Genomic DNA, 25,205 nt, shown 5'->3' with positions numbered 1-25,205 from the left:
GGTGGTCACAGGGCTGGACGAGAGGCAGACAGGGCTGGGGGCTCAGAAGGAAGAGGAGGAGGTGGCCAGAGCTCTGATTTTGAGGAGTTTAAGCTGCACTCTTGCCTCCACTGGCCACCACGTGGCCGCCTCTGGGGACAGTGACTTGGGAGGCGGCATTTGTGGGGGTGTCCCCATCAGCACCTCACACACAGCACGTCCTTCTGCCGGCCCTGCTCCTCTTCAGGGCCCCCCAGTCCAGGACACCCCCAGCCTACCCACTTCTCCCCACTGCGGCCACCAACGTCTTGCCCCTGACCACTGGTCAGTCTCCCTCGGCTCCCTCCTGCCCTCTGGCCACCATAGTCCACCCCTCCCCAGCAGCCAAGGGATCTTTCGAGAAGGCCAGTTGGACAAGCCCTTCCTTGCTTGGCCTCTGCAGCGCTCTGAATGAAGTCGGGGCCCCTTATCACATCTCCAGCTGCTCCCTGGCCTGCCCTGCCCTGCTGGCCTCAGAGCCTCCACCCCTCTTGCCTCCTGCACTCAGCCACTCCTGGTCCTCCCAGACCCCCAGCCAGCCCCACCCACAGCCAGCCCACGGCGTCCTGCCAGCTGCTGGGAACACAAGCCTGGGCAAGCTCCTTGGCCCCTGTCCTCTCACTGCCCACATCCTGTCCTGCAGGAAGCTGACCACTGCCACCACCTCCACGGGCACCAGCTGGTGTGAGCCTGGGTTTCTACAGGAATCTTCTAACCATGGCTCTGCTTCTGGCTTGCCACCTGCAGTCTATTCTCAACACAAAATCTTTGATGACCACGGGAGCCAGAACTTGCCCCTGCCACTTCTCCAGCCCCTCCTCTTCACAAGGAAAGCACGGTCCTCAGCATGGGCCATTGTTACCTCTCCCATCTCCCCTCCTACGACCGCCCCAGGACCTCAGCACTCGCCATTTCCTATGCCTGGTCCGATGTTTCCAGCCTCCCTTTCAGGTCAGGGGGGCTGTTGTGGCTGAGTTCTGGCCAATGGAGGTGATGGATGCACCTCACACTCTAAATCTTCCCCGGTCTGCTGGCCAGAGGCAAAGGACCTACTAGATGATGGGGCCACAGGTGGACGAGCTTGGACACTGCAGGGTCAGGCAGAAGGTCATCACTGACCCGGGACATCCAGATTGGCCTCTGGGTGAGAAATGCAGGCCGGGTCCAGTTGCTGGAACTTTGGGACCTGTTTGTTACAGCAGCTAGCATTCTTACCCTGACTGAGACACATACACAGATAAACGCAAAATTGCCCCTGTGACAGTGCTCCAAGGGACACACGATGCCATTAGGTGGTGAAGAAGGGGCCCTTGTCTTGGTTCAGAGGCCGGAGATGGCTTCCCTGGGGAGGGGACATGAGAACTGAGACCTGAAGGGTAAGTGGGAATTGGCTTGTCACAGAGGAAAGGGAAGAGTGTCCCAGGCAGAGGCCCTGCAGCAGGAACAAAGTCACAGAGGAGTACCCGAGGAATGGAGGAACTGGGCAGGAGGCGGGGTGCGGCTGGAGAAAGGGTCGGGGAGGGCTTCTAGCATTTTCACGCCCATTTTCTCACTTAATGCTTAAAGCCACTCTTTAAAAGTGGGTTGACCCTACCCATTCTGCAGCTCAAGAAAATTAGGTTCTGAGGAGAGAGGAGACCAGTGGATCAGCCAGGCAGAGCTGGGACCTAGGACCCAGCATGGTGGAGGGCCCAAGGAACCCGGGTCAACCCAGGCCGCTGCCCTGCCCGAGCGGCTGCCCTTGTCTGGGTCAGAACTTCCAGGCCAGGTGTCTCAATTCCCCCCCCTCCTGCTTTCCAGCACGTGTTCAGACCCCTCGGTGATGATGGGGGCCCCTCCCCGGGAGGAAGGCTGGCAAGGACATTGCTGGGGACCCAGGGTCAATCCGGACCAGGGCAGCACTAATTTGCATCCAAAAAGCCAGCTCCTAGAGGATGCACCGCCCACTGGGCCCCTAGGACGGTCCTTGGTGGTGGGAATGGGCACGACACCTTGGAGTGGTGGGGTGGGATCTGTAGACCCTTTAACTGGTAGATTGAGCCCCAAGTAACAGATTTGACCAAGGCTGATGGCATGAGCTGGAACATAATCGGGGGCGCCTGTCCAAACACAGCAGATCTGGCGGTGCCCTGAGCCTTCAAGGCAGAGCGGGGAAACCAGGAGAGGCGGGGGGGGGGGGGGGGCACGAGAGAAAGAAGGGGGGAGGCATCCACCCATGCGGCCCTTCCCCCAGGACTTCTCAGAGCCTTCATCCCCTGCCGTGCACCGTGACCCCCAAGGGAGCGGCCACACCACACAGGGGTTCCCAAACTGACTTGCCCACAGAACCTCTGCTGCAGGGGTGTCTCAGGAAACGAGTGCCACACAGAACAGAACCGGGAGCCCTGGCTTGTGCAAAAGACATGCTTGGACTCCAGCGGGCAGGTCCGGGTTGGCAGCCTCGCTCAGCAGCTTTGCCCTGTCACCCTCACTTCTCTGAGCCTTCACAGCAAGCTGGGGGCCCTCATCCCCAGTAGCACCAGGCTGAGCTGTGGAAATGCGGCTCCCTGCCCCGGTAACAGTATTACCTAGCCAGGTAATTGTGATCGATGCCGCCCGTCTTTACATTGATTGGTTTGGACTAGTTAAGGATATCATTCACGTCACAATCGCACCCTGATGGTGCATCACCATCTCACCTCACCTTTAATACGTAAGTGAAAAAGGCAAATAGCGCTATCTAGGTTTGGCTTTCCTCAAGCTCGATCCATGAAAAACAATTAATTTTCATGGCCACTGTGGTTGTGAGAGATGGATGCTGGAGGGTGGTAAGCAGAGCCCCCCAGAGGGATGCCAGCCCCTTGCCGCCTGCAGCGGAACCACCTTGGGGGGTCACGTTGGCTTCACAGCAGAGCATCCAAGGGGTGTCCCCTCATTCCCCAGTTCCCAAGGCCACGGTTGGGTCAGCCAACGGCTCACGCAGGCGGCTGTGGATGCCCGCACCCCAGGCAGGAGGGAGCTGGAAGCTGTGACACCCCATTTTAAGGGGCCACCCATTAATTAATTAGGCCCAATGAATAATGCATGCTGCCTTGTGTATATTAATAGCATATTTATACAGCGTGCTACGGATAGTATACGTCCTAGTCCGAACACCTCACAAATAATTCACAACCCACTCCTTCCCAGGCTCCGGGGGAACCTGGCCAGTGCTTCGGCTGGGGCTCGTGGGTTGCTTCCAACAGCCAAATTTTACATTTCATTATAAATGGCTTTGCTGGGCATGTTGGTAACTTTTACATTTCCATCCACTTTATTATTAATGGCTTTCCCGAACTGTAGCAGCCCAACGCTGCACACGATGCGTTATAAATATTTTATCTGGCATCTATAGTCTGCCATTTATCATTTATAACGGGTTACAAAAACATTATAAAACATTTACCGCACATTTATAGATCATTTTTGGCTACCACGACGATGTGTTACAAATACATTATTAATCCTTCTCACGTCATTTATAGGAACCCCTTGTAATGGGGACTGGCCCTCCTGTCCCATTACCAGCGCGCAGGGGCTGGCAGGGGCACCAGGGAGCAGGACCAGGGCTGAAGGAAGCCTGGCCCTGCCTCCAATGGCTGTGTGTCCTTGGCCAGATCACAGCACCTCTCTGTTCATAAAGCAGGTCACAGTGACAGACACCCTTCACTGAGCACTTCCTCCATGCTCACAGTGCCCTGAGACTCAGGCGTTATTTTCACACCCCTTTTATAGATATGGAAGCAGAGGCGAGTGGTTTGCCCAAGGCCATAGTCAGGGAGCGCTGAGCTGGCCTCAGAGCCCTGGGGTGCCTCCAGAGTTACCTGCCCCAGGTCTGGGGGTGAGAGGTCAGTCAAGGCTGCCCCTGGCCTTGAAAGGAGGACTGGTGGACTCCAGGGGTGGAACACAGAGACTCAGGGTGAGGGTGCCCAGAGTGGGGGGACCCAGGGTGGGTGGCCTGGGGCGGGGGGACTTGCACTCTGGCCTCTGACCTGGCAGCCCCCCAGCTCCTGCCGCCATGTGCTTTGCCATCCCAAAGGCTCTCCTGGCCACGCTCTGGCCTGTGGGCGCCTGGGGTGCCGTCTGTGATGTGGACCCAGGATGAAGGGGTCCAAGGGGTCTTTGGGACCCAGCGTCTCGGGAGGCCCCCAGGAAGCTGGCCCAGGTGTGCCAAGCAGGTGGCAGTCAGCAGCTGCTTCCTCCATCACAGGGGTCAGTGGGGGCCTGGGCTCTGCAGCCAGAAGTCCCGCCCCATCCCACTCCTCTCCCCCCGTGTGGCCTGTGGCCACTCACTGGACAAACGGCCACTGAGCCCCACAGTCCCCTCCAGGCCACACTTTATACCCGGAGGGCAGACACAGGAGACCAGGGCTGTGGGCTCACCACCCACACGTGATGAGAGCTCTGTGCCCCGATGCAAGCTGAGAAGCCGAGTCCTCACCTGGAAAACCCCTGCTCATCCTCCAGCTCCTACTCAACCCTCCACCTTCTTGAAATAGCCCTTCCCAACTCCCCCAGGCACGAGCCTTGTGGGGTCTGACCTCTGGTCCCCCTGGGGGCCCAGCCTGGGCCTGGACTGGGGAGACGGCTACAGGGTGAGACCTGGACTCCAGTTCTGTCTGCCTGTCCTCCTTCCCCAGGGAGAGATGGGGCGGGCAGGCCCTGGGAGAGCCCTCAAGCCACACCCCTCCCTGCCAAGACACCTGAAGTAACCCCACCACGGCCTGGGTCAGAGTTTTAAGTGGCTCTGAGGAAGGAAACAGGGGAGAGGGGAGGGTCCTGGTTCAGGACCCCGGGGCAGTTCTACCCCATGTGACCTTGGACAACTAACTGTGCCTTACTGCCCTCATCTGTGAATTGGGGCCATAAGCCAGCCCTCCCAGTGCGAACGTGGGGGCCCTGGTGCTGGGAACCCTCGGGGGGAGACCTGGGGGCCCTGGGGCCCCAGCTGCCCATGCCTCTCTGGCCCTCTGCCCGGCTGCTGGCTGTCTGGCCTGTTTGAAGGTCAGGGTTCACCCCTTCCCAGGACTGAACATGAAGGAAACAGGTGAGCTCATCACCATGGCAACGCCGCACCCGGTCCCACCCTTCCCCACCTGCTGAAGCTGGTTGATGGGGTGCCCTTTGATCCTCCCTGGGGGGCCTCCCCTCCCCCAGAGCGAAGGGGACTGTGGGGTCTGAGCGGGACGCCTCGTTTTCTTGTCAGTGGGTGAGCGCAGCCCCTCTTAACAAGAGGGAGGCTGAGGCCCAGAGAGGGGAGCTCAGCTGCCAGGGTCACGTGCCAGGACAGGAGCCCAGGTGGGCTCCGCCCCGCCCCCTCCACCTCTCCTCCTTCCTGACGCTCAAGGAGCCCCTTCCCCAACCTGACCTTGGACGGGTCAACTTCCCAGGACTCGCAGGCTGTGAGCCAGGCGAGAGCAGCCCTGTGGAGAGCCCGGGGCTGGGGGCTGGGGTGGGACACCCGGGCTGACCTCACGTCTTTGCCCCAGCTCCCCCGGCCCGACCCCACCCCGGCTCCCGCCAGGTCCGGGTCTTTGGGATCTTGGAGGAGACTGGACTTCACTTCCTCCCTCACCTGCTCTGCACACCCCAGGCCAGGCAGACCCTGGCTGGATTGACAACTCCAACCACCCAGCCAGATCCCCCACCTCCCAGTGTGGCATAGAGCGACAGAGAACACACAGCACCTGTGGGGAGAAGGCACCTGACCTTGGGTGCAAGAAGCCTTCCTGGAGAAGGTGCCACAGGAGCTGAGAGCTGATGGAGTGGGAGCTGGCACAGTGGGCAGTGACGGGGGAGAGCGGCCCGTGCAAAGGCCCTGTGGCAGGAGGGAACGTGGCAAGCTTGGGCTTCACAGTGGACGTGGCTGGGTGCTGAGCTGAGGCAGAAGAGTTGGGATCCAGAAGGTTCTGCCTGGCTGTGCTCCTGTACCTTGGACCTCCCCGCGCAGCACCCAAGCCCCATTGCGCTCTGCGGGGCACGGGCTCTGGGTTCAGGCCCACACAGGGAGCTGGCACTCCAGCTCCCCACTCACGCTGTGTAGACAGGAGTAGGTCAGGTGGCCTTGACCCCAAGGGGGCTCACCCGGCCTCCAAAAGCCCACACTCACCCCACACACATGCACACCCACGCCCCTGCCCGCCACCCACTGGGCCCCCTGGGCCCCTTCTCCCCGAGGCCCTGGGCAGGGCGCAGCTGTGTGAAACGAGCTGGCGGGACGGTGTCCATGGCAACGCGGACCGTCCAAGGAGTGCTGCCCTGCGCGCCCGCTCTGCCGGCACCCTCCACGCCCCACCGCCCGTTCCCATGGGCCGTCCCCAAGGGTCCCGCTGCCCCCCACTTGCCAGGCAATGCTGCAGCGCCCAGGCTGGCAAGCACGGGTTCCGTGGGTACCGCCCGTGCACCAGCCACCTGCCCACAGCCCCGCCAGGATGTCTGCCTTTGCCCGCAGAAAGGTGAAGGTGGAGGGTAGTCAGAATCCTGGCTCCCCCAGAGCCAGGCCGCGTCCCACCCTCAGGCTCCCCCAGGCCTCGGCCCTGACATTGGTGGGACTGGGCAGGAAGGTGGTCCAAGGGCTCCCCCAGAGCCTGCCTCTGCCTGCTGGGCCCTCACACAGCCCAGCGTCATGGGTGAACTGCCCCAGCCCCCATCCTCCCAAACCCCAGGGGGCCTGTGCTCCCTTGGCTCTGGGTGAGGCGGTGGCACTTTGGGGCACGCAGGTGTCCCAACAGCTGTCACCCAAGCCCAGATGGGCAGGGCCGTGGCATCCTGCAAGTGGCATGGCACTTCCTGGTAGGGCACCCAGGGCAGGAGGCAGGAGGGGGCCCTTCAGCTCCATGTCCCTCTCTGCAGGGACTGCAGTGGGGCAGGAGCTGCCAGGAGTGGCGAAAGGCCAGTTCCACGTGCCCCTGAGCAAGAGCCACACAACGGGGGCCAAGAAACAAGCCAGACGGGACGGGGGGTCCTGGGGCTCCACCAAGGACCGGGCAGGACCTGGACACTGACGGGCTGTCGTACGGGCAGCGGCGTGCTGGCTGACCCGTCAGGGGCTCAGGGGCGAAGGGAGGCTGGTGAGAAGCAAGCACGGGGAGAAGGGAGGCTGGCAAGGCTGTGGCTGGCCAGGGGCCTGTGGGGCTAGGGGCACAGCCCTGTCCCTGGTGGGCACGGAAGCAGTGACTGCCCCCCACCCCACGAGGGTCTGTCCAGCCTCAAGCAGGCCGGACTGAAGAGCCTGGGTCTGTCTTTAGCCTCAGCGCCCCCTGGTGGCCCCAGCTGAGCAGGAGCCAGGCAGACGGGGACCCTTTTGGGGGGGGGGGCACCAGAACCTAGGGGCCATCAGGGAGACTGGGGCTCTGTCAAGTGCTGGGCGCTCACGGGAGCAATGGGAGGGAGGAGTGGGACGCCATCTGCGTCGAGCCTGGATGGGGTTGGGACGGCATTGCCCTCAGATGAGGACACTGGCCTGGAGAAGCCAGTGCCGCCTGGGGGGACCCCGGGGCCCTCACTAGAGGGAGCACTGCCCCCTGCCCTCAGAGTCCCAGGGCCAAGTTCTCGGGCGGAGCCCCGCCCCCGTCCCCTGCCCCAGCACCGCAGCTCCACGGGGAATGTGCCCCTCAGTGGCTGCACTGTGCCAGCCCTCACCCCGCGGCCAGCACGCGGAAGCTTCCTGGAGCGATGCCCGAAGCTGAGGGTCTCGGGGAACTGAGGTCCTTTTTGGGGTGGGAGAGAAGACTGCTCTGCCGACCCCCAGCAAGCCCCGCTCCCTCCAGGAGCTGACGAGGCCGAGCCCGTGGGCAGAGAGCTCAGGGGCAGGGGGCGCCTGGGCACTGTCAGCTCTCCCCCAACCCCGATGCTGCCTGAAAGCGGGGAGCTGGGTGGAGGGCAGGGAGGAAGGGCCGAGACTGTGCCCAGCAGGCAGGCGCCCTCCTGTCTCCAGACGGACACCGCCACGTGCCCACCAGGAGCAGGCAGGCTGGCCGGGCCCTGGGGGCAGGGCTCCAAGCTCCCAGGTCCCACTCACTCCCGGGGTCTCCAAGGAGGCAAACCACACAGGCAGCAGTATCGGGGAGTTCAAAACATTTCATTTGAACCCAGCCCCTCGCCTCGATTGTCTAGGAGGTCAGCATCCCTCCCAGCTGGGCCGTGCCCCCGCCACTCCGCAGGCGGGACAGCCTCCGGGGCAGACGGCCCCCCCCACTGCTGGCCAGGGGCGGCTGGGCGTCGGCTGAGTGCTGGCCCTGCCTGCCTTGGCGCTCCCGGAGACCACCAGGGGACCAGGCGTGCAGTCGGGCTGCGGCCCGGGCTCACATCACAGCCTCCATGTGCAGGATCCTCAGGGCCTCGGAGACCTGGGCGCTGGTGTCCATCTGGCCGTACATGCCCACCAGGAAGGCCCGGTGCAGCAGCGCGGCTGCATGCTCTGGGGACAGACGAAGACCCTGTCAGGATGCGCTGCCCTGACATCCTGGCCGCGGGGGCCAGGTCATCAGGCAGCTCTCAGAAGTGGAGCCTCTGGTCTTTCCCCGAGAGCCCGGGCCCGGGTACCGAGGCCTCCAGGGGCACCAGGGCCTGGGCGGGTGGGGTCGGGGCAGACTCACCCTGGCAGAGGAGGGTGTACTCCGGCAGGTTCCGGAGGGCCGTCTGCGCCACTTCAAAGTCCCGGCTGCCCAGGCAGTACATGAACGTGGGCAGGAAGTCGGCTGCGATGCTGAAAGAGCCACGTGCTCAGGTTGGCACCTCCCCCCGTGCCAAGACGGCCAAGGCCCCGACGCCTCCCCAGAGCCCCGTGCCAGGTCCCACCGGACAGGAGCAGCGGGAGGCCTGGCCCAGGGCACCGGGCGGGCCGCGGCGGCGGGTGACGCCGGCTCACCTGGGGTTGTTCTGGATGGAGCGCAGGGCCAGGCTGGAGGCCAGGTCGCGGCAGGACTCCTCAGCCGAGCTCATGAGCCGCTGCAGGCTCGTCTGCGGGGGCGGGGCGGGGTCAGCAGGGCCACCCTCCCGTGCCGGGGACCCCACTCCCTAAGCCCCCAGCCCCCTCAACACCCCCGTCGCTGGGCCCTGGGACCTCAGGCCCCATGAAGCACACAGGAGCTCCAGCACAGAGTGGAGGAGCGGCCGCCTCCGTTCTGGGCGGGACTGTGGGCATCTGGGGCGAGGCCGGGGTCTGACGTGGTGCCCGCCCCCGAAGCCCAGCCGCTGAGGGCTGAGCGGGGGGCACAGCAGGAAGGAGGGTGGGGGCGGCGTCCCTGTCCAGGGCCCAGCGTGGTTTTGCCCTCCTGCCCCAGCCTCTGACATGTGTCCCAGTTCCTCCGGGCACGTGGCAGCTCCCGCACCGAGAAGAAGCCCAGGATCTCGGGTCTCCGCCGGGACATCTCGTCCAGGTCGCTCAGAACCTCCAACAGATCTAAAATGGGTAGAAAGCGTGCTGTGAGGGCCAGGCTGCAGCTGCTGGGCTCGGGGGCGAACCTGTCCCCCACGCAGCCCAGAGGCAGGAGGGGTGGAGACCCGGGGCATCTCGTCCAGGTCGCTCAGAACCTCCAACAGATCTAAAATGGGTAGAAAGCGTGCTGTGAGGGCCAGGCTGCAGCTGCTGGGCTCGGGGGCGAACCTGTCCCCCACGCAGCCCAGAGGCAGGAGGGGTGGAGTCCCGGGGCCAGAGCCCGCTGCCCCACAGCGCACCTGCCGGGCAGGGACCCTGGCCCGGCCTCAGCACAGGCTCTGGCGGAGGAACCTGGGTCTACAGGTGCAGCACGGCTGCGCACAACATCAGCACCAGTGCCTCCTGGAGCTCCCATAGCACCTCTAGCGCTTGCTCAGGCCAGGGGGCCCCCAGCCCCTTGGGACGGAAAGCACTGGGGGTGCCGCTGCCTTCCCAACTACCGAGCCAGCGACCCCAAACCGGAGGTGCTGGTCGACCAGGCTTTCAGAGGTCTCTGAGGGGCCCAGGGATCTGCATCGGCACCACGCTCCCCAGATGTCTGCCCTGGCTGCCCCGAGGCCACGCTGCGGAAACACGGCCCTGCCCCTCCCCGCAGGTGGCCACCCAGGCCCTCGGCTCCCCCGTAGGGGACCAGGGGCTGTCGGCCAGCTCCCCGCCAGGCCCCTCTTCCTCGGTACCCATGGGGACTCCAGGGGGCTCCCCAGTGCCACTGGCCAGCAGAGGAGCCGCCCCCAGTCTCCAGCCCCGCTTCTCCCCCCGACCCCCCCTCTACCCACCCCTATTCCCACTCTGAGGAAAGAGCCCAGCCCCTCCCGGGACCTGGCAGGGGCCCTGCTGTCTTCTGGATGCCCCACCCAGGAGAAGCCTGGACGGCCAAGGGCCGCTGTGGGACCCAGGATGCCGGAGGGACAGAAAGGGAGGCCACCACCCACCGCGGGGCCGACTGGGCCTGGGGGAGTCAAACCCCCAAACTTACCCTCGACCGTCTGGCCCCGGGAAAGCCTCTTCACATAGGGGGCCATTTCAGCTGCAGTCAGAGGGGTGAAGAGGGAGATGCTGACCAGAGGCAGGGGGCCAGCCGAGCTCTCGTCTGCAAGACAGGAGGCCAGCGCTGTCAGGTGGAGACGTGGACAGCCCGCCCCAGGCCACTGTCCAGAGGGCCTGAGAGCCCCGGAAACACTCGACACCGAGGCCGCAGGATCCATGTGCGTAAGCGAGGGGCAGCCTTGCTGAGCAGCGCCCGGAATCACACCAGACCCCCAAAGATGCGGCCCCTGCCCTGGGCTGAGCACGGTGCCTGGTACACAACAGGCGCCCAATAGATGCGCTGAAACGATGAACCTGCTGGGAGCTGCCTGGGAGACGCGGCGCCTCTCTCTCCAGCCTCTCACCCACCACACCGTGCACGTGGCCTGCCCTGCCGCCCCCGGCACACAGCAGGTGCTCAATAAACGCGCCTGCGTGCAGAGCACTGTGCTAGGCGCGCCCGTGGGCGGCCGAGAGTCACACTCAACACCAGCGACTTGGCAAAACCAGGGCAGAATGGCCGTGAAGGGCCAGCATCGGACCTGGGCCCCGGGGCACTCGGCCCGTTCACAAATCCACCGCGTGCCCGCTAGACACAATGCTGCAGGTGCCGGGTCGCCCCACCGTAGGGGCCACAGGATGGAGACGGGGACGAGGACAGAGAACAGAGGGACTGGTTGGCCCCACAGAGGGCAGGTGCTGTAGGTCACGCTGGCCACAACACGACTCGGTGCTGTGCGCGTGTCACGGACCCGGGGCCAACGATGCCCGAGGGACGCCCAGGGCAGTCCAGCCTGCAGCCCCGGCCCCACTCACCCTCGCCCTCCTCGTCCAGGCCTCGGTCGGCCCTGCCGTCCCTGCTGGGAAGGCTCAGCCCCGCCAGCAACGACTTGAGCATCACCAGGTCACTGCTGTCGAAGGATAGGTCACTGGGGGAGCAAGGTTCTCCGTGAGGACCATGCCACAGGTGGGAGGCAAGCAGGGCCCCGTGGGCAGGGGCTCAAGAGGTGCCCCGGGGGCCGAGGGAGGAGGACGCCAGCTCAGCATGGCCCCGGCGCAGACCCAGCATCTACAGCCCTGCCGCCCCGGGCCCCGGCGCCGTGGGCAGTGTCCATCCCCGCCACCACGCCCCTTGGGAGCTCCCAGCCCTGAGCGCCACCACGACGGGACCCCGGCCGGAGAGGAGCCGTGCCAGACGCGCACACTCACTGGAGCGCGTCAGAGTGTTTCTGCAGGAAGGCGACGGCGGCCGGGGCGTTGCAGGTGATATACTTGTGGGTGAACTGCACGAACTTGCTGATGAAGGGGGCCAGGTGGCGGGAGGACTTCCTGTAGTTCTGCAAAGGGAAGCGCAAGGGGGGGAGCATTCAGGGCCTGAAGCATCCCGTCTTGCCCGCATCGTTCCCCCTGGGGCCTCACAGTACAGAGCCTGGACACCACCAACACGCTGCCCTCTGCCGGGCAGCATGTTAAGGTCCCTGAGGGTCAGGAGTGACCTTGTCCCTCATGAACCCTGAGGAGCGTGGGGTCTCCCCAGGCACGTGAGCAGCTGGGGGCCTCCCCCGGGTGAAGCTATCAGGCAGGCAGGTGGCCTGGCCCTGCCCCTGATGCAGCCAAGGGGCTGTGCCCTCACCCAGCCGCCTCAGGTGGACAAGGGGACGGACCCTCGGTCCTGGTCAGAAAGACCGGGGCTGCCAGAGTCGTGGGAGCAGGAGGGGGACGAGCCGAATGGGGAGAGAATTCAGAATGGTGGAAGGAGCAGGCAGGGCGAGCAGGGTCACCGGCTGAGAAGGGCGCAGGGAGAGGGACCAGGGCACCTGAGCCCTGGGGACTCCCGGGGCCCAGGGTCCGGAGGGTGGGCGGGGCACCCACCAGCAGCAGGCGGAGAAAGGAGAGCAGGCAGTCCCACAGCGCCCCCTGGTGCTCGCTCTGGAACACGCGCGGCTGCAGCAGCTCCAGGATGCCCAGCACGTGCAGGAAGAAGGTCAGGTGGTTCTGCTGCCGGAACTCCTGGAAGTTGAGGTGGTTGCGGCCGTGCAGCAGGGCGGCGATCATGGGCAGGTGCCTGCGGGCGACGCGTGCGCTCGGTGGTCCTGGCTCGTCTCCCCCCGCCCCCCGCGGGCCGACATCAACTTGCACGGGGAGACCGCCCGGAGCCCGCTAACCCCCGCCGTGATGTCGCGGGCCACTCACCTGACCCGCCCTCTCCCGCGTCCACCAGGCCCCTGCCCCCGAGACTCCGCGTAGCCAGGAAGCAGCCGAGGCCCCGGCTGCCCGTGACGGCACCAGCAGTGTCCGTCCACCCGCTCTTAGCCGCAGAGCCCGCCTCAAAGGAACGCCGGGTGTGGGGGCCGCTCCAGGCTGGGGCGGGGAGGGCACCCTGCCGGCGAGCTCTGCCCACTCAGGCTGCAGGTGGGACAGGCCAGGTGGTACCTGAGCAGCAGGATGGGGTGGGCCACAGCCAGCTTCCGACAGGCCATGTTGGCGTCGGCCACGCGGTTCTCGGCCGCCCGGGAGTCGCTGGTGTCCGCGAGGAGGGTGATGAAGCGGTGAATGAGGGCGTCCAGCTGAGAGGGACGGGGGTGGTCAGAGCCGGGGCCGCCCGCCCCCCGCCGAGTCCGTTGCCCGCCACTGCAGGGGCTACGATGGGGCTCACCGGGCGGCGTGCGCACCCCTGCTCCAAGGTCCCCAGACCCCAAGGCCCCGGCATGGTCCCTAAGGACCTACGCAGCGACCCAGAGAAACCTGTTCCCCCAGTGCTTTCTGATGCTCCTGGGGGTCAAATAGTGGCCAGAGCTCCCAGCCAATCTCAGCACTTGGTGTGTGAGGTCACCCTCTCCGCACAAACAGAATAAAAGCCCTACATTAGCTCGAGTGAGAAAAACCAACCTTACAAATAAAGCATAATTTCAGGTGTGTAAAACACATAACACACAAAACTGGAAGGAAGCACAACTGGAAAAACATCAACTTCCCTCCCCGTCCCGAGAAGCAGGGCAGGCGGCAGATCCGACTCCAGGGTCCAGCCCAGGGAACATGGGCAGGGGGCCCACCAGACACCCCTCCCCCCACCATCACCCAAGGGAGGTGAAGGCAGATGCCACGCAGACCCGCACACGGAGGCCCCACGCTGGGCCAAAGGCCAGTGCCACGGCAGGCAGCCAGGAAGGGATGGGGGTGCTGGGACGCATGCGACACCGTCACACACGCACCACGCAGCCTGTTGTAGTCAACGGTCCCTTATCAGGGAACGAGGGAGACACCCACTCTCCTCTGCTCCACACCCAGAGGACTTCTTGGAGGAGAGAAAGATCGTTTCCAGACCCTTCGAGAGGTCGGACAGGCGAGGGTGGCAGGGCAGGCTCTGCCCTCAGACATGCCATCGACCGACACTCACCCGGTGCCTTTTTTGTCTTTAGATCTGAGAAAAGGCATTTCTCTACCTCCCAGTTGGCGTTTCTACCTCCAAGTGAAGAACAAAGGCGGCCCGATGACCCCACAGGGCTTTACCTTGCAAACGCTGCTGCCGGCGGCCCCTTCGCTGTGCAGCAAGACGTCAGGCACAGGCACCCGGAGGTCTGGCCGCTGCAGGTAGAGGTACACGAGCAGGTCTCGGCAACGCCTGCCCAACACGCTGTGAGAGACCAGAGACCAGACTCGGGGTGGCCGTGGGACCAGGGAGCCGCTGTTCCCACTGCGGGCTGCGTGCAGAGCTGGTGTGCCAGGCCCCTCACCCCTACCCCACCCCCACTGGTGTCCTGGGCTCATTCCCACGGTGCTCACATCTGAGCCACGGCCTCCCATCACACAGGCAAGGGGACAGGCGGGGGGCTCCGGAGCCCGGGGTCCAGCACCCTCACCTGTCAGCCCACTGCTGGATGCAGCTCGTCAGGTGCACCGCCACCTTCCTGATGCCCTCGTTGTCACCGCGGCAGCAGCTGAGCAGCAGGGGCAGCCGGGCCTGGAGAAGGCTGCAGGCGCTGGCGTCCCCGTCCTGGCTCCTGGTCTCTGCCTCCGCCAGGATCAGCTCCACCAGGCCGATGAGCTCTGGGGCCTGGACCCGCAGCACCAACTCCTCCCGCCGCTTCTGCAGCCGGGCACCGCCAGTCAGGCCCGGGCGCGACGGGCGTGCCCGCATCTCGCCATGTCCACCCGCCACCCCACCCTGCGGGCAGGGGACACCCCAAAACCTGCCTGAGGGGTACGCTGGTCCCTGCCCTGCCAGATTCGAGGAATGTGGATGCAGGCCCAGAGGAAGTCCAGGGAGGCCGAGGGGTCAAACCTGGAGGACGCGAGGCGGCTTGGCTGAGCGTGAGGCACGTCTCCAGGCGGAGGGAGGAGGGGGATGGGGCGGGACGCTCCCTGCCAGCCGAGGGCCCAGGTCAGCTGTCAGGGGACGCGGGCTGCCCCACCTGGCCTCTCTGCAGCTCACGGTGGCAAAGCTAAGGTCGGCCCCGCCCCACCCCACGCTTGCAGCCGCGCACAGGGGCCTCTGGTGCCCCCGCAGCACAGCACGGACGCCAGCCATTCACACGACCGGAGGACAGTGAACCCGACTGTCTGCCTGCTGGTCACCCAGAGAAGGGACACGGGGCCAGGCAAGAGAGCCCCGGTTCCTGAGGAAGCCGGCAGGGAAGGGTGCTGGATCAGATCCCCGCAAGGCCCCCGACGCTGCCCTCTGAACGCGGCTCCCGGAGGAGTCTGGGCAGGGCGGCCGCCACATGGCACCCCAAGGCCCACACTGCCTGCGGCAGGAACAGACCTGCCGGTGGGGGACAGGGATCTGGGGGACTCACCTCTCCTCCCGGCTCTTGCCCAGCAGGACGTGGATACACTGGTGCAGCGTGGGCCAGCCGGACTGGTGCGTGAGCAGGGCTAAGAGGTAGGGTCGGAAAGACGGCACCTGCGGCCCGGGAGGGCCTTTGCCCTGGGGAGGGAGGAAACCTGGGATGGTCCCCGCCGGGCTGATAGCTCCGCCGGGTAGCGTCAGCAGATGACAGCCCACGTGTGCCGGCACAGAGCAGAGGAAAGCGTCCGTTTTGAGGCAGATCCGAGGCTCCCGCCCGGGAAGCCACCCAGCCCGGCCGGTCACTCCGCAGATTAAACACGGGTTGAGCTGAATCCACTCCTCAGAGACCAGGAGACACGCGAACAAAACCCTGGGCGTGGGAACGCCTGGGCAGGCGGGGGGCGCGGAAGCATGACCGCCGCGGTCAGAAGCGCAGACCCGCCAGCACGCGGCGGGATCACGGGCAGGGGTTGCCCAGCCCCTCCCCCGCGACCTGGTCAGTGTATCCTCACCTTCCCCACGGCCAGATGAGCTGGGGGACCCCGCCACCCCCGCAGAGCCCTGACGTGGGCTCCGACCCCTCAGAGGACCCCACCCCTCGTCAGGGGGTGCTGAGCTCCACTCCCCCTACCGTCTCGTGCCCTGTGAGGACCTGAGCCCACAAAGGACCAACCCACCCCCCACCCGCCTCCGTGACCAGATCTGGCCAGTTGTGGTGACCCGCTCAGAGGAAACATGGGACCTGTCTGGCCACTGAGACCCAGGCCTCGGATCTGCTGGAAGCGAGAGAGAGGCAGCCCCCCCCGCCTGGGGCCGCCGCATGGACTGTGGCCCAGGGTGCCAGGTCCGCGCGAGGCCCACCTTGCTCTGGGAGAACAGCAGCCGCTGCTGCAGGTCAGGGCAGCTGCTGATCACCTCGGGGTCCAGCATCTCCAGCCAGTCGACGAGGAGCCCCGAGCAGGGTCCCAGCCGCACAGCCTCCAGGCTGCAGGGCAGGTGGGGTGGGCTCAGACGCGGCCGGCCAGGGCCGCACCCCGCCCCCGCTCCCGCTCCCAGCCGGCCACCGCCCCGCCGGCTCACCTGCAGCCGTCAGAGTCCTGCTTCCCCAGGGCCGGGGGCTCCCCCTTCTCCTGCAGCAGCAGTGAGCTCACCACGGCCACGGGCCCCGAGGCCGGGAAGGCGGAGGCCGCGGAGAAGAGCGCGGCCAGCAGCTCCTCCAGGTGAGGCGACCTCACGGCGACCAGACCCCGGAGGACTGAGGGGGGCAGAGAGGGCACCTGTGTCACTCGAGCTCAGGGGGCCACCGGACTCCAGGACAGACAGCCCCACCCCCGGGCCCTGTTCTGGGGGCGCCCAGGAGAGGGACCTGTGTGCGGGGTGGCGAGGCGGGGTCTTTGTGGCGCCTGGGGCCCGAGTACCTTTGCTGATAAGCTCGGGCTCCACGTCACACCCCTCCCCAGACTTGAGGGTGGCGGCGATGGCGCGGATGGTGGAGCTGACCACTTCCGGGTCCCCGCGGAACGTCAGGGCCTCCGCCAGGTGCAGGAACCCGCTCCGCACTGCAGGAGAGCGCCGTGTGACCCATGGGACTCCTGCCGGGGTGCCGGGCAGGCGACTCCCCTCGGCTCCCACACGTACGCTCCCCTCTGGGGGGCCTCCCCAGTGCCCCGACCCCCAAACCGCTGGGCCCCACTCACCCCGACGCCACCTGGGACCCCTCTGGGAACAAGGCCCTGGTCCCCTTGATGCGACGGCAGAGAGCCCAGGACCCCCGCCGGCACCATCGACCCCATCTCACCATCGCTGATCCGGCGTCGTGCCGAGTACTGGGCGGCAAACAGCTTGAGCTGGGCCTGCAGGGGCCCGGCCTCCACGGCGGGGCTGTCCAGCCACTGCAGGGTCTGCACGAGCACTTTGAGGAAGCGCGACGAGAAGCCGGTGTCCTGGGGCACGCAGCGCTGGGGACAGCGCAGCACGGCTCAGACACAGCCAGGGCCGGGCGGGGCCGTCCCGCCTGCCACAGCGGGGGCCCCTCCACCGCCCGTACCCGCAGCCCGCGAGGGGTCTGCTGCCGCCCGTCCCCATGGGGCACAGAGAGAAAACGATCGAGGAGGTAGCACGCACGTGGGCACAGACAGGGGCAGGTAAGGTGAACGTGGCAGAACTACTGGACCCAGGTGGTGGATGCGGGAAAGCCCAACACGCTCCCGCCCTGCTCGTGGGAAGTTTGTGTCACCCACGCAGGGCGTCTGTCCCCAGATCCGCAGCAAAAGCTGCATCTCTTCACTTAGGAGCAAGAGACGAGGCCCACAGGACAACGTCAGGACACCCAGTCAGCCGGGGCCCAAGCAGGCCTGGCCACAGAAGCCCCGAGCCTGGGGGGACGGGACAGGGGACTGAGGCCTTGGCCGCACGAGGCAGAGCCCGGGCGCGGGGACTCGGGGAGCGAGGCGCAGGGCTGTGCCAGGGCCTACCTGGTACTGGCAGAGCTGGCGCATCAGAGGGCAGGCGAGGAAGTGGTTCTGGTGCATGACCATGACCAGGGCGCCGCCGTGCGGGGAGTTCAGCAGGGTGGCGAGGGCCTGCAGGAGGCGCACCGCGACGCCCGGCACCTCGGGGCTCCCCTGGCGGACTCGCGCCAGCTCCCGGCCCAGGGCCTGCTGCAGCGCCAGGGCTACAGGGCGCGCGCTGGAGCTCTGCCACCGCGGGCTCGGGCTCAGCGGGAAGATCTGGTGAAAGGCAGCCATCAGGACCGCGCGGCTGGCAGATGGGGCCTTCCCCGAAGAGCCCTCCTCTCACCCCACACCCCGACCCCACGGAGGCTGCCGGCAGTTGGCACTGGTGTGCCCGGTCCCCAGCAGACTCTCCAGAGGGGCGTGGGGTGGGGGCCAAGGACTGGGACGAGGCCCGTGGCAACAGGCCCAGGAAAGAGCGCGTGGACCTGTGCACACACGTGCGCATACAGGTGTGTAAGCGTGAAGACGGAAACTGCGCACAGCTGCTCTGCAGCGCCTGTCACTGTGAGGAGCGGGCGAGAACACACGTGCCCAGGGAACCCCTGGCCGTGGATTCCAGGCGGGAGGAGGGACCGGGGAGGGAGGGTGTCCCGTACCTGCAGGAGCATGCCGGCCAGGTCGTCCTCGGGGCCCAGAACCCGCACCTGTGTCACGGCCCGGGTCCTGCCCTGGCCCGGTGGCTGCTCTGGGCTGCTTTTGGGTTTCGGCGCCTCCGTGCTGTCTGCAGGCAAGGAGGAGCAGGTCGGCTGAGAAGCCATCACGGCCAGCTGTGGCGGGGACCTTGCCAACCAAGGCCAGGCTCGCCCGGCAGCCCACCGCCCCGACAGGAGCTGGCTCACAGGCCCTGCAGAGGGCTCTCACCCCGGGACCCCCAGCCTCGCCAGGCCTGCCGAGGCCCACGAGGAACAGGGCCCGTAAACAGAAACCCGGACGCCGGCCAGAAGCAAACGTTCCCGAGTGGCCGTGCGAGCCGGGATGGGTGGGTACCTCGCCGGGCGGGCAGGGAGGCTGTGAGCAGGGAGTGGAAAGTCTGGCCTCCGGACGCCCCTCGCTCGTGCTGGACCTCGACCAGGTGAGCCATGTAATCTGCGGGGGGGCAGCCACGGGTAAACACGGGCCCCCAGGGAGGAGGGAAGCCCTCCGCACAGTGCCCGCAGAGCTCCAAGCCTCCCCAGGACCCGGGAAGCTGGGCGACAGGGTCTTTCCGCAGAGAATCAGGCAGCGCCCACAGCTCCCTCCACCCTCCAACCCGAGGGGTGGACGCAGCTCCACCTTCCTGCTCGCAGCCCCTGCCCCGGGGCTGTTCCACTCCACCCACAGCCTGGCTGCTCGGCCGAGGACCCCGGCTCTCACTCTTGTCCATGATGTTCTGCTCCAGGGTCTGGGGGTCGTGGGCCACCGCCTGGTCCAGATACTGGAGAAGTTTGCTCATGCTGGACACAGGGATGCCGAAGGACTGCACGAACAGCAGCAGCTGCTGGGGCTCCAGGTCCTGCAGGGCTGAGGGCGGCTCTCACTCAGTGACCGCCGCTGGTGACCCTGGCCCGCGGGGCCTGGTGGGGCCCCGGGCCCAGAGGGCAGCTCCAAGTGTGGCTGGTGGGTCCTCAGGCCCCCCACCCTGCATCCTGAGGCTGCGGGCCAGCCCTGCGCTCCCTCCAGCTCAGAGTCAAGGCTCCCCTGAGCGTGTCCTGCTGCGCTTCCCAAGCCAACCCACCCTCCAGCCAAGCCACCCCCCAAACTGCCCGGCCTGCCACCCCCGCTGGATACCACGCTGACCACCACCGGATGCCCTTCCTCCTTGCCGCAGGCTGCCCAAGGCCACTCTGCGTCCCAGAACCAGCTCCGAGGCCCCAGCCCCTCCTCCTCCCCTCCGAATTCCTGGACCACTTGGTCTTCGTTCCTCCTCCAGCACCGCTTCTCACTGGAGGCCCTTGGCCTCCCCGCCGGACCACAAGGGCTTGTGGGCAGCTGTCAGTGCACTGACAGATCCAAAAACATCTGCTGAATAACAGACGCCCCGGAACCCACCAGAGGCCCCCGAGCCGTCCTCTCTCATCGGCAACAGCTAGAACACACGCCCAGGCCTGCAGCAGGAGGCAAGACCTGGTCCTCCCCGCCCAAGCCCCGCCCAGGCCATACCAGCGTCCACCAGGCGCGGGACCTCCGAGCGGATCATGCGCAACTTCAGCCAGTCGGGCAGCAGCAGCGCCTCTTCCGACGTGTCCACCAGGAAGGCCGTGGGCAGGGGCTTCTTCTCTGGGAACCAGATGTCCAGCAGCGCCTGGAACTCACTGTCACCAGCTTTGGGAGAGACAACAGGGCAAGCACCAGGGCCGGCTCAGTGAGGCCTTCCCAGACCTCGCCACCCTAGGAGCTCCGGCTGCACCGAAGGCTGAAGGCTGAGGCCAGCGCGTCCTCGGTTTATAGGTGCGAACTGGGGCTTCAGAGGATGGAGAAGAATCTACCAAGAGCTGAGCGCGGCCCAGCGGCAGAGGCTTTGTGCAGTTGACTTGTGTAATCCTCACAATCGCGGCATTGCCCCGTCTCAGTCGAGGAAACGGAGGTGCAGAGCTGGCCAGGCCGCCCAGGGGACGGTGTGAGGCTGGGGCCAGCACGCTCCCTGGGCTCTGTGGGCTTGGCCAAACCGGCTCCTTCCAGGGCTCAGGCTGCACAAAGCCCCGGGCAGCCAGTAGGCCAGGCCGGCACGAGGCCAGCCTCCCCTGGACACAAGTAAGTGGCAGAGCAGCCCACGGCGTCAGCCACGGGGAGGGAAGGAGGGGCTGCCGGGCAGAGAGGTCTCAGGAGGCCGGAGGATCAGCCGGCTCTGGACACAGCCCACGGCCAGCGAGTCGAGGGCCACACCCCAGGCCTGTGGGGAGGACCTGGAGCTCACTGCTCTGGGCACCAGTGTCCCCTCAGCTGGGCAGCCCCACGTGGACACCTCCACCTCCAGAAGCCACAGTGCAAAGAGGAGCAGGCCCCGAGGTGCCCAGCAACACCCACGTGCGTCTCACGACGACAGGACAGCGTGTGGGCCGAGGCGGCACGGAGTTTGGAAACCCCCAGCCCATGGATCGGAAGGGCCGGCGGTGCCCGGGGTCCCGCCATGTGGAGGCTCGCGCGCGTGCCCCCAGGACGGGCAGGGAAGGGTACCTACCCCCACGGGAGACCCAGGCCCCACCGCCCGCGGGCTGCTCACCGCGGGGCGGGCCCAGCGTCAGGAGGATGACCATGGCGTGGACCACCAGGATGTGCATGGTGGCCGTCTCCCCGCTGGTCCAGCGCAGGAAGACCTGGTCTTGCGACTCCGACTGGAGGGGGAGGAAGGGGGTGAGCGGGCCGAGGTGAGGGCCACGGGGGCCGGCCCAGGGCGCCCGCCCGCCTTACCCAGCTGTAGACCTCCTCGCCCTCCTTGCTCTTGCGCATGCGCTGCACGTAGCGGGAGAAGATGGAGAGCAGGGCGGCCAGCACGGCGTCCGACTCGGCGCTGCAGGAGCGCTTGGAGAAGAGGTGGGACATGATGGTGGAGCGCTCCACGATGAGCCGGGCCACGTCCTGGGGGAGCACGGCGTCAGAGGGCGCGGGGCCCTCCTCCAGTCGTGCCTGGCCGACGGCCCCGTCCCCTCGGAAGGCCGCCCCGACGCCACGTCCGCTCTGCACAACCACCACCCCCCGACACCGGGCAGCAGGCCGATGACGGACAGAAGGGCCCCACATGCAGAGCCCTGCAGCCGCGCAGGGCTGTCAACTGCCAAGCGGGCGGGAGGGGCAGCAAGAAGTGACAGGCTCCCTGGAGAGGGCCGGCCCCGCACGGAGAGGAGAGCGAGCCATGGGGCAAGGCGCCATCTGCCCTCGAGCGACAGTAACACACGCTTCTCGAGACCCGAAGGGAAAGGCCGTCTGCAAACAGCCGGACACCACGTTTACTTGAAACCTGCAGCAGTGACGCGGGGCAGGCTGGCCCCTGGACCAGACTCAGAAGGGCGAGGCCTCCAGCCCGGACTTTTATTACTGTCCAGCCCCTTGACGAGGAGCCCAGGCTTGGACAGAATCCCCCTGCCCACCGACCTCTGTCTTCAGCCCGTTCCCTCACTCCCTCCACTCACGCATTCTACAAAGACCCAGGGCCTCCAGAAGCTCTGTCACTGTCAGCTGACCCGCTAGCGGAGTAGCAAGGTCAGAAGAAAGACGGCCGGAAAAGAGCAAGACGAAGTAGAAAACGGGCACGTGCTCAGCTCCCAGGGCCTCCCCGGCAGGGGGCGGGATGCGGGCCCCAGCCCCAGCCCCGGACTCCTGGGCTGGCCTCCTGCCCCTTGGCCTCCTGGGTTGGCCAAGCCACGCCTCCCCCAGCCCAGAGCCACAGAGGCAACCAGGCCTGGATGATCACAAGGGCACTGGGGGCTCCTGCCCTCGACCCCTGCTCCGGACAGAAGGTCACCAGCAAGGCAGCTGGGCGCTCAGAGCCCACAGCCAAGGGGTGGCCCCGCTGGCCCCGCAACCCGGCTGGGCTGGCCAGGGTCCCCCCGCCCCGCCCCGCCCCCCTCACCAGGGCCAGGTCGCTGTGCTGGCTCTGCTCCTCCACGGGCGTGTGCTGGGACAGGTAGACCAGGTAGGCGCTGATGGTCTGCGGGTCTGTCTCCATGTGGATGGCCTGGGGAGTGGGGGGAAGGAGGGCGTGTGAGCGCACGCCCCGCAGGGCTGCCCGCCGCCCGCCCTGCGGCCCCTCACCTGCTGCAGCGCCAGGGCGGTGGTGGTCCTGACGCTGTCGAACAGAGGCAACCTGGGCAGGTCTCGCAGCAGCCACTGGTAGCCCTGCAGCGCGTCCGAGTCGCCCGAGTCCTCCTCCATGGGGGGCTCCTTCTCCTCCCCGTCCCGCAGGCTGCCCTCCGAGAGCACCAGGGACAGGCCCTGCAAGCAGACATGCGCCCTGTCTCGGGGCCACCCAGTCCCTCTCAAACCCGCGCGAGGGGGCCGCTTCCCGGCAGAGACGTGGTGCGGTCAGAGCTGCCACGACTGGGGCGGAAGGAGCGCTACCGGCTCCCCTGGAAAACCGTCGCCAGCACCTTGGGAAGCACGGCAGGACGGCGACTGAACTGCTCTCGGGACGTTTCCCATTACCACCGAGGAAGGGGGCCCAGATAGGGGAAAAGGGCTCTGAGCCCTGCACGGTTTATGACTGCGCCCTTTCTGTGTCCGGAAGTCAGCTAGGATAAAAGTCTGGGTGAGTAGAGATGCTCATCGTAACGAAAGAGGACAGAACCGTGCCGGGGCGAGCAGGGGAGCGCGGGGAGAGCGGGCCGAGGCCGGCCGTCGCACCTTCATGGCCAGCACCCGGGACGCCAGCTGGGAGGAGCCGAGGCGCCGCAGAAAGTAGTCCAGCACCTCGCACGTGGTCTGCTCGTCGGCCCTGGGGCCCAGCAGCAGGTCCTGCAGGCGGCCCAGCAGCTGCCGCTGCTTCTGCTGCCTCTGCAGGGACAGGGGGCCTCAGGGTGGGCCTCCAGGGCCGGTGGGGACCCGGCTGGGCTGGGGCCGGGGCCGGGGCTGGGGCGGGGGCGGGGCCGGGGCGGGGTGGGGCGGGGCCGGGGGGCGGGGCCGGGGCTCCGACCTGCCGCTTCTTGGCCTTCTGCTCTTTGCTCTCGCCCTCCTCCTCCTCCTCCCCGGAGGCGGGCTCGTCGGCAGCGTCGTGCAGCAGGAACTCGCACAGGCACTGCACGGGCAGCACGTCCAGGGAGCCCTCGCTGGACTGCACCAGGTCGGCCAGCCAGGGCATGGACTGGGAGGAGGCCTGGGCAGGGCGGCAGCCACGCGGCTCTTTCCGGTTAATCCTGCCGCGGCCCCTCCCGACCCACCTGCCCGCCATCCAGCGGGGACTCCCGAGGCGGCCCTGTGTGCGCCCCGCCGGCAACGTGCCACGGCCGCCAGCTGTGCTGGGAGCGATGTGCACGCCCAGGAGCCCGTCGCCACGTAGCCCTGTCTCTGGGTGTGCCCTCTTCTGGCCACGGTCTCATCTAACGCCACAGCCCGCTGACGCCCCTAGAAGGTTCCCCGCCCGCCCGCCTGCAGCCAGCCTCCTCCTTCCAGACCCCGGCGGGACTCACCTGCCTCTGGATGATGTTGAGGAGGAAGTCCGGGTTCCGGCTCCGACACAGCAGGTGCCCGAGGCGGAGGGACTGGTTGAGGCCTTTCACCTGCTCCAGGACGTGAGGGGGAGGCCTCCGGGGCGGCCCTCTGAAAGTTCCACAAGACCCAAGCGTGTCGAAGCCGCAAGCGCAGGGCTCCCCAGGCGACAGTGGCGGGTGAGGGCGGGGCCGCCTGCCTCCCACCTGTGGGCAGCTGCCCGTCTTCCCCAAGGCCCACGGTCCCTCCCCTCCCAGCCCAGCCACGGGGGCTCTCGGCTTCACCACGGCCCGGCCGCGCGGAGAGCCAGGACAGTGGCCAGGACACGGCGCCCCCGCCCGCCCCTGCCAGCCCAGGCCCGGCCCCGAGCTCCGTGCAGCGCATACTGGGGCTCAAGGCTGGTGAGCTGGGACAGGAGCAAGCTGCTGCTCTCAGTGATGGTCTGCTTGGTGGATGCAGCGGCCAGGTGCCCCTCGAACGCCAGGATCTCCTGCTTCTCCCGCTGCGAGACCTGCAGCTCCCGGGTGACCATCTCAGTCCGGGTCTCCTCGTCCGTCAGGGTACACGGCGGGTACGAGTAATTGCTGGGGACCAAGCGGGAGGAACCTGTCGCCGGGCCACCAGAGGCTGGCTGCCACCAGGCGGCGCTCAGGGTGGGGGGTCATAACTTAGGACGGCGTCCCTTGCCCGGGCCCAGCTCGAGCCGTCAGGCTGTGGAAGGGACCCGGGGGGGTGGGGGGGGAGGGCGTCAGCAACATGGTCACAGTCAGACCCCCATGAGAGAGCTGGGCAGCCCTCAGAGCCCACAGCCGGCCACCCTCTCCTCCCACACAGCCGAGTGCTGGCGCCTCCAAAATCGGCCCACGTGTGTCAGGATCCTGGACCCAAGTGGCGTCTGTCCGGGATGGCCACACGGGACCCCTGGACCCTTTCCAACAGGCCAGGTGGCCCAGGGCGTACAGGGCACCCCAGACCGACTCACGGCTTCAAAGACACACGCGGCTTTCTGGGGGCACGAGCAGCTGCACTCCTGTCACGTGTCCTGAATCTAACCTAGCTTCCCGTGACACCACAGGATGGCCCTGCCGCGTGCAGCCTCGGGCCGCACCCAGACCCCGCGCGCCCGGTTCCCACACGCTACGGCCTCAGGCTCCACTCCACCTCAGCCAGTGTCCCGCAGCGACCCTCGCTGCCCCCGAGTGCGCCGGCAGGCCGCGCCCACCCCCGCCGCAGGAGCACAGCACACACACGCCACCCGCCCAGGCGCCCACGCCGCTTCCTC

At 66.8% G+C, this 25,205-nt stretch overlaps 1 protein-coding gene across 3 annotated transcripts in view; it reads right to left on the bottom strand.

The window, feature by feature from the left end:
- Positions 1–8,097: 8,097 nt before the first annotated feature.
- INTS1 (integrator complex subunit 1) overlaps positions 8,098–25,205 on the bottom strand; it is a 29,256-nt gene continuing 12,148 nt past the window's right edge. The window contains exons 18-47 of one of the 3 annotated variants that reach the window (XM_059898920.1): positions 24,310–24,507; positions 23,905–24,034; positions 23,412–23,591; positions 23,123–23,272; positions 22,535–22,714; positions 22,353–22,457; positions 21,194–21,361; positions 20,964–21,117; positions 19,946–20,107; positions 19,160–19,306; positions 18,794–18,892; positions 18,403–18,527; positions 17,765–18,019; positions 17,089–17,248; positions 16,709–16,849; positions 16,371–16,545; positions 16,152–16,275; positions 15,298–15,428; positions 14,696–14,783; positions 14,362–14,588; positions 14,012–14,135; positions 12,935–13,068; positions 12,374–12,566; positions 11,711–11,838; positions 11,318–11,430; positions 10,452–10,565; positions 9,369–9,439; positions 8,906–8,997; positions 8,634–8,743; positions 8,098–8,455 (exon numbers count right to left, since the gene is read on the bottom strand). In XM_059898920.1, the coding sequence (XP_059754903.1) occupies positions 8,340–8,455; positions 8,634–8,743; positions 8,906–8,997; positions 9,369–9,439; positions 10,452–10,565; positions 11,318–11,430; positions 11,711–11,838; positions 12,374–12,566; positions 12,935–13,068; positions 14,012–14,135; positions 14,362–14,588; positions 14,696–14,783; positions 15,298–15,428; positions 16,152–16,275; positions 16,371–16,545; positions 16,709–16,849; positions 17,089–17,248; positions 17,765–18,019; positions 18,403–18,527; positions 18,794–18,892; positions 19,160–19,306; positions 19,946–20,107; positions 20,964–21,117; positions 21,194–21,361; positions 22,353–22,457; positions 22,535–22,714; positions 23,123–23,272; positions 23,412–23,591; positions 23,905–24,034; positions 24,310–24,507 (4,294 nt within the window). In that variant the 3' untranslated portion in view covers positions 8,098–8,339. The remainder of the gene's footprint in view (positions 8,456–8,633; positions 8,744–8,905; positions 8,998–9,368; positions 9,440–10,451; positions 10,566–11,317; positions 11,431–11,710; positions 11,839–12,373; positions 12,567–12,934; positions 13,069–14,011; positions 14,136–14,361; positions 14,589–14,695; positions 14,784–15,297; positions 15,429–16,151; positions 16,276–16,370; positions 16,546–16,708; positions 16,850–17,088; positions 17,249–17,764; positions 18,020–18,402; positions 18,528–18,793; positions 18,893–19,159; positions 19,307–19,945; positions 20,108–20,963; positions 21,118–21,193; positions 21,362–22,352; positions 22,458–22,534; positions 22,715–23,122; positions 23,273–23,411; positions 23,592–23,904; positions 24,035–24,309; positions 24,508–25,205) is intronic. The other 2 variants (XM_059898921.1, XM_059898922.1) reach the window with 2 other exon arrangements.

The sequence above is a fragment of the Balaenoptera ricei genome, chromosome 15 (assembly GCF_028023285.1).
Source record: "Balaenoptera ricei isolate mBalRic1 chromosome 15, mBalRic1.hap2, whole genome shotgun sequence".
Taxonomy (NCBI): Eukaryota; Metazoa; Chordata; class Mammalia; order Artiodactyla; family Balaenopteridae; genus Balaenoptera; species Balaenoptera ricei.
This window is presented reverse-complemented; position numbering and strand designations above follow the sequence as displayed.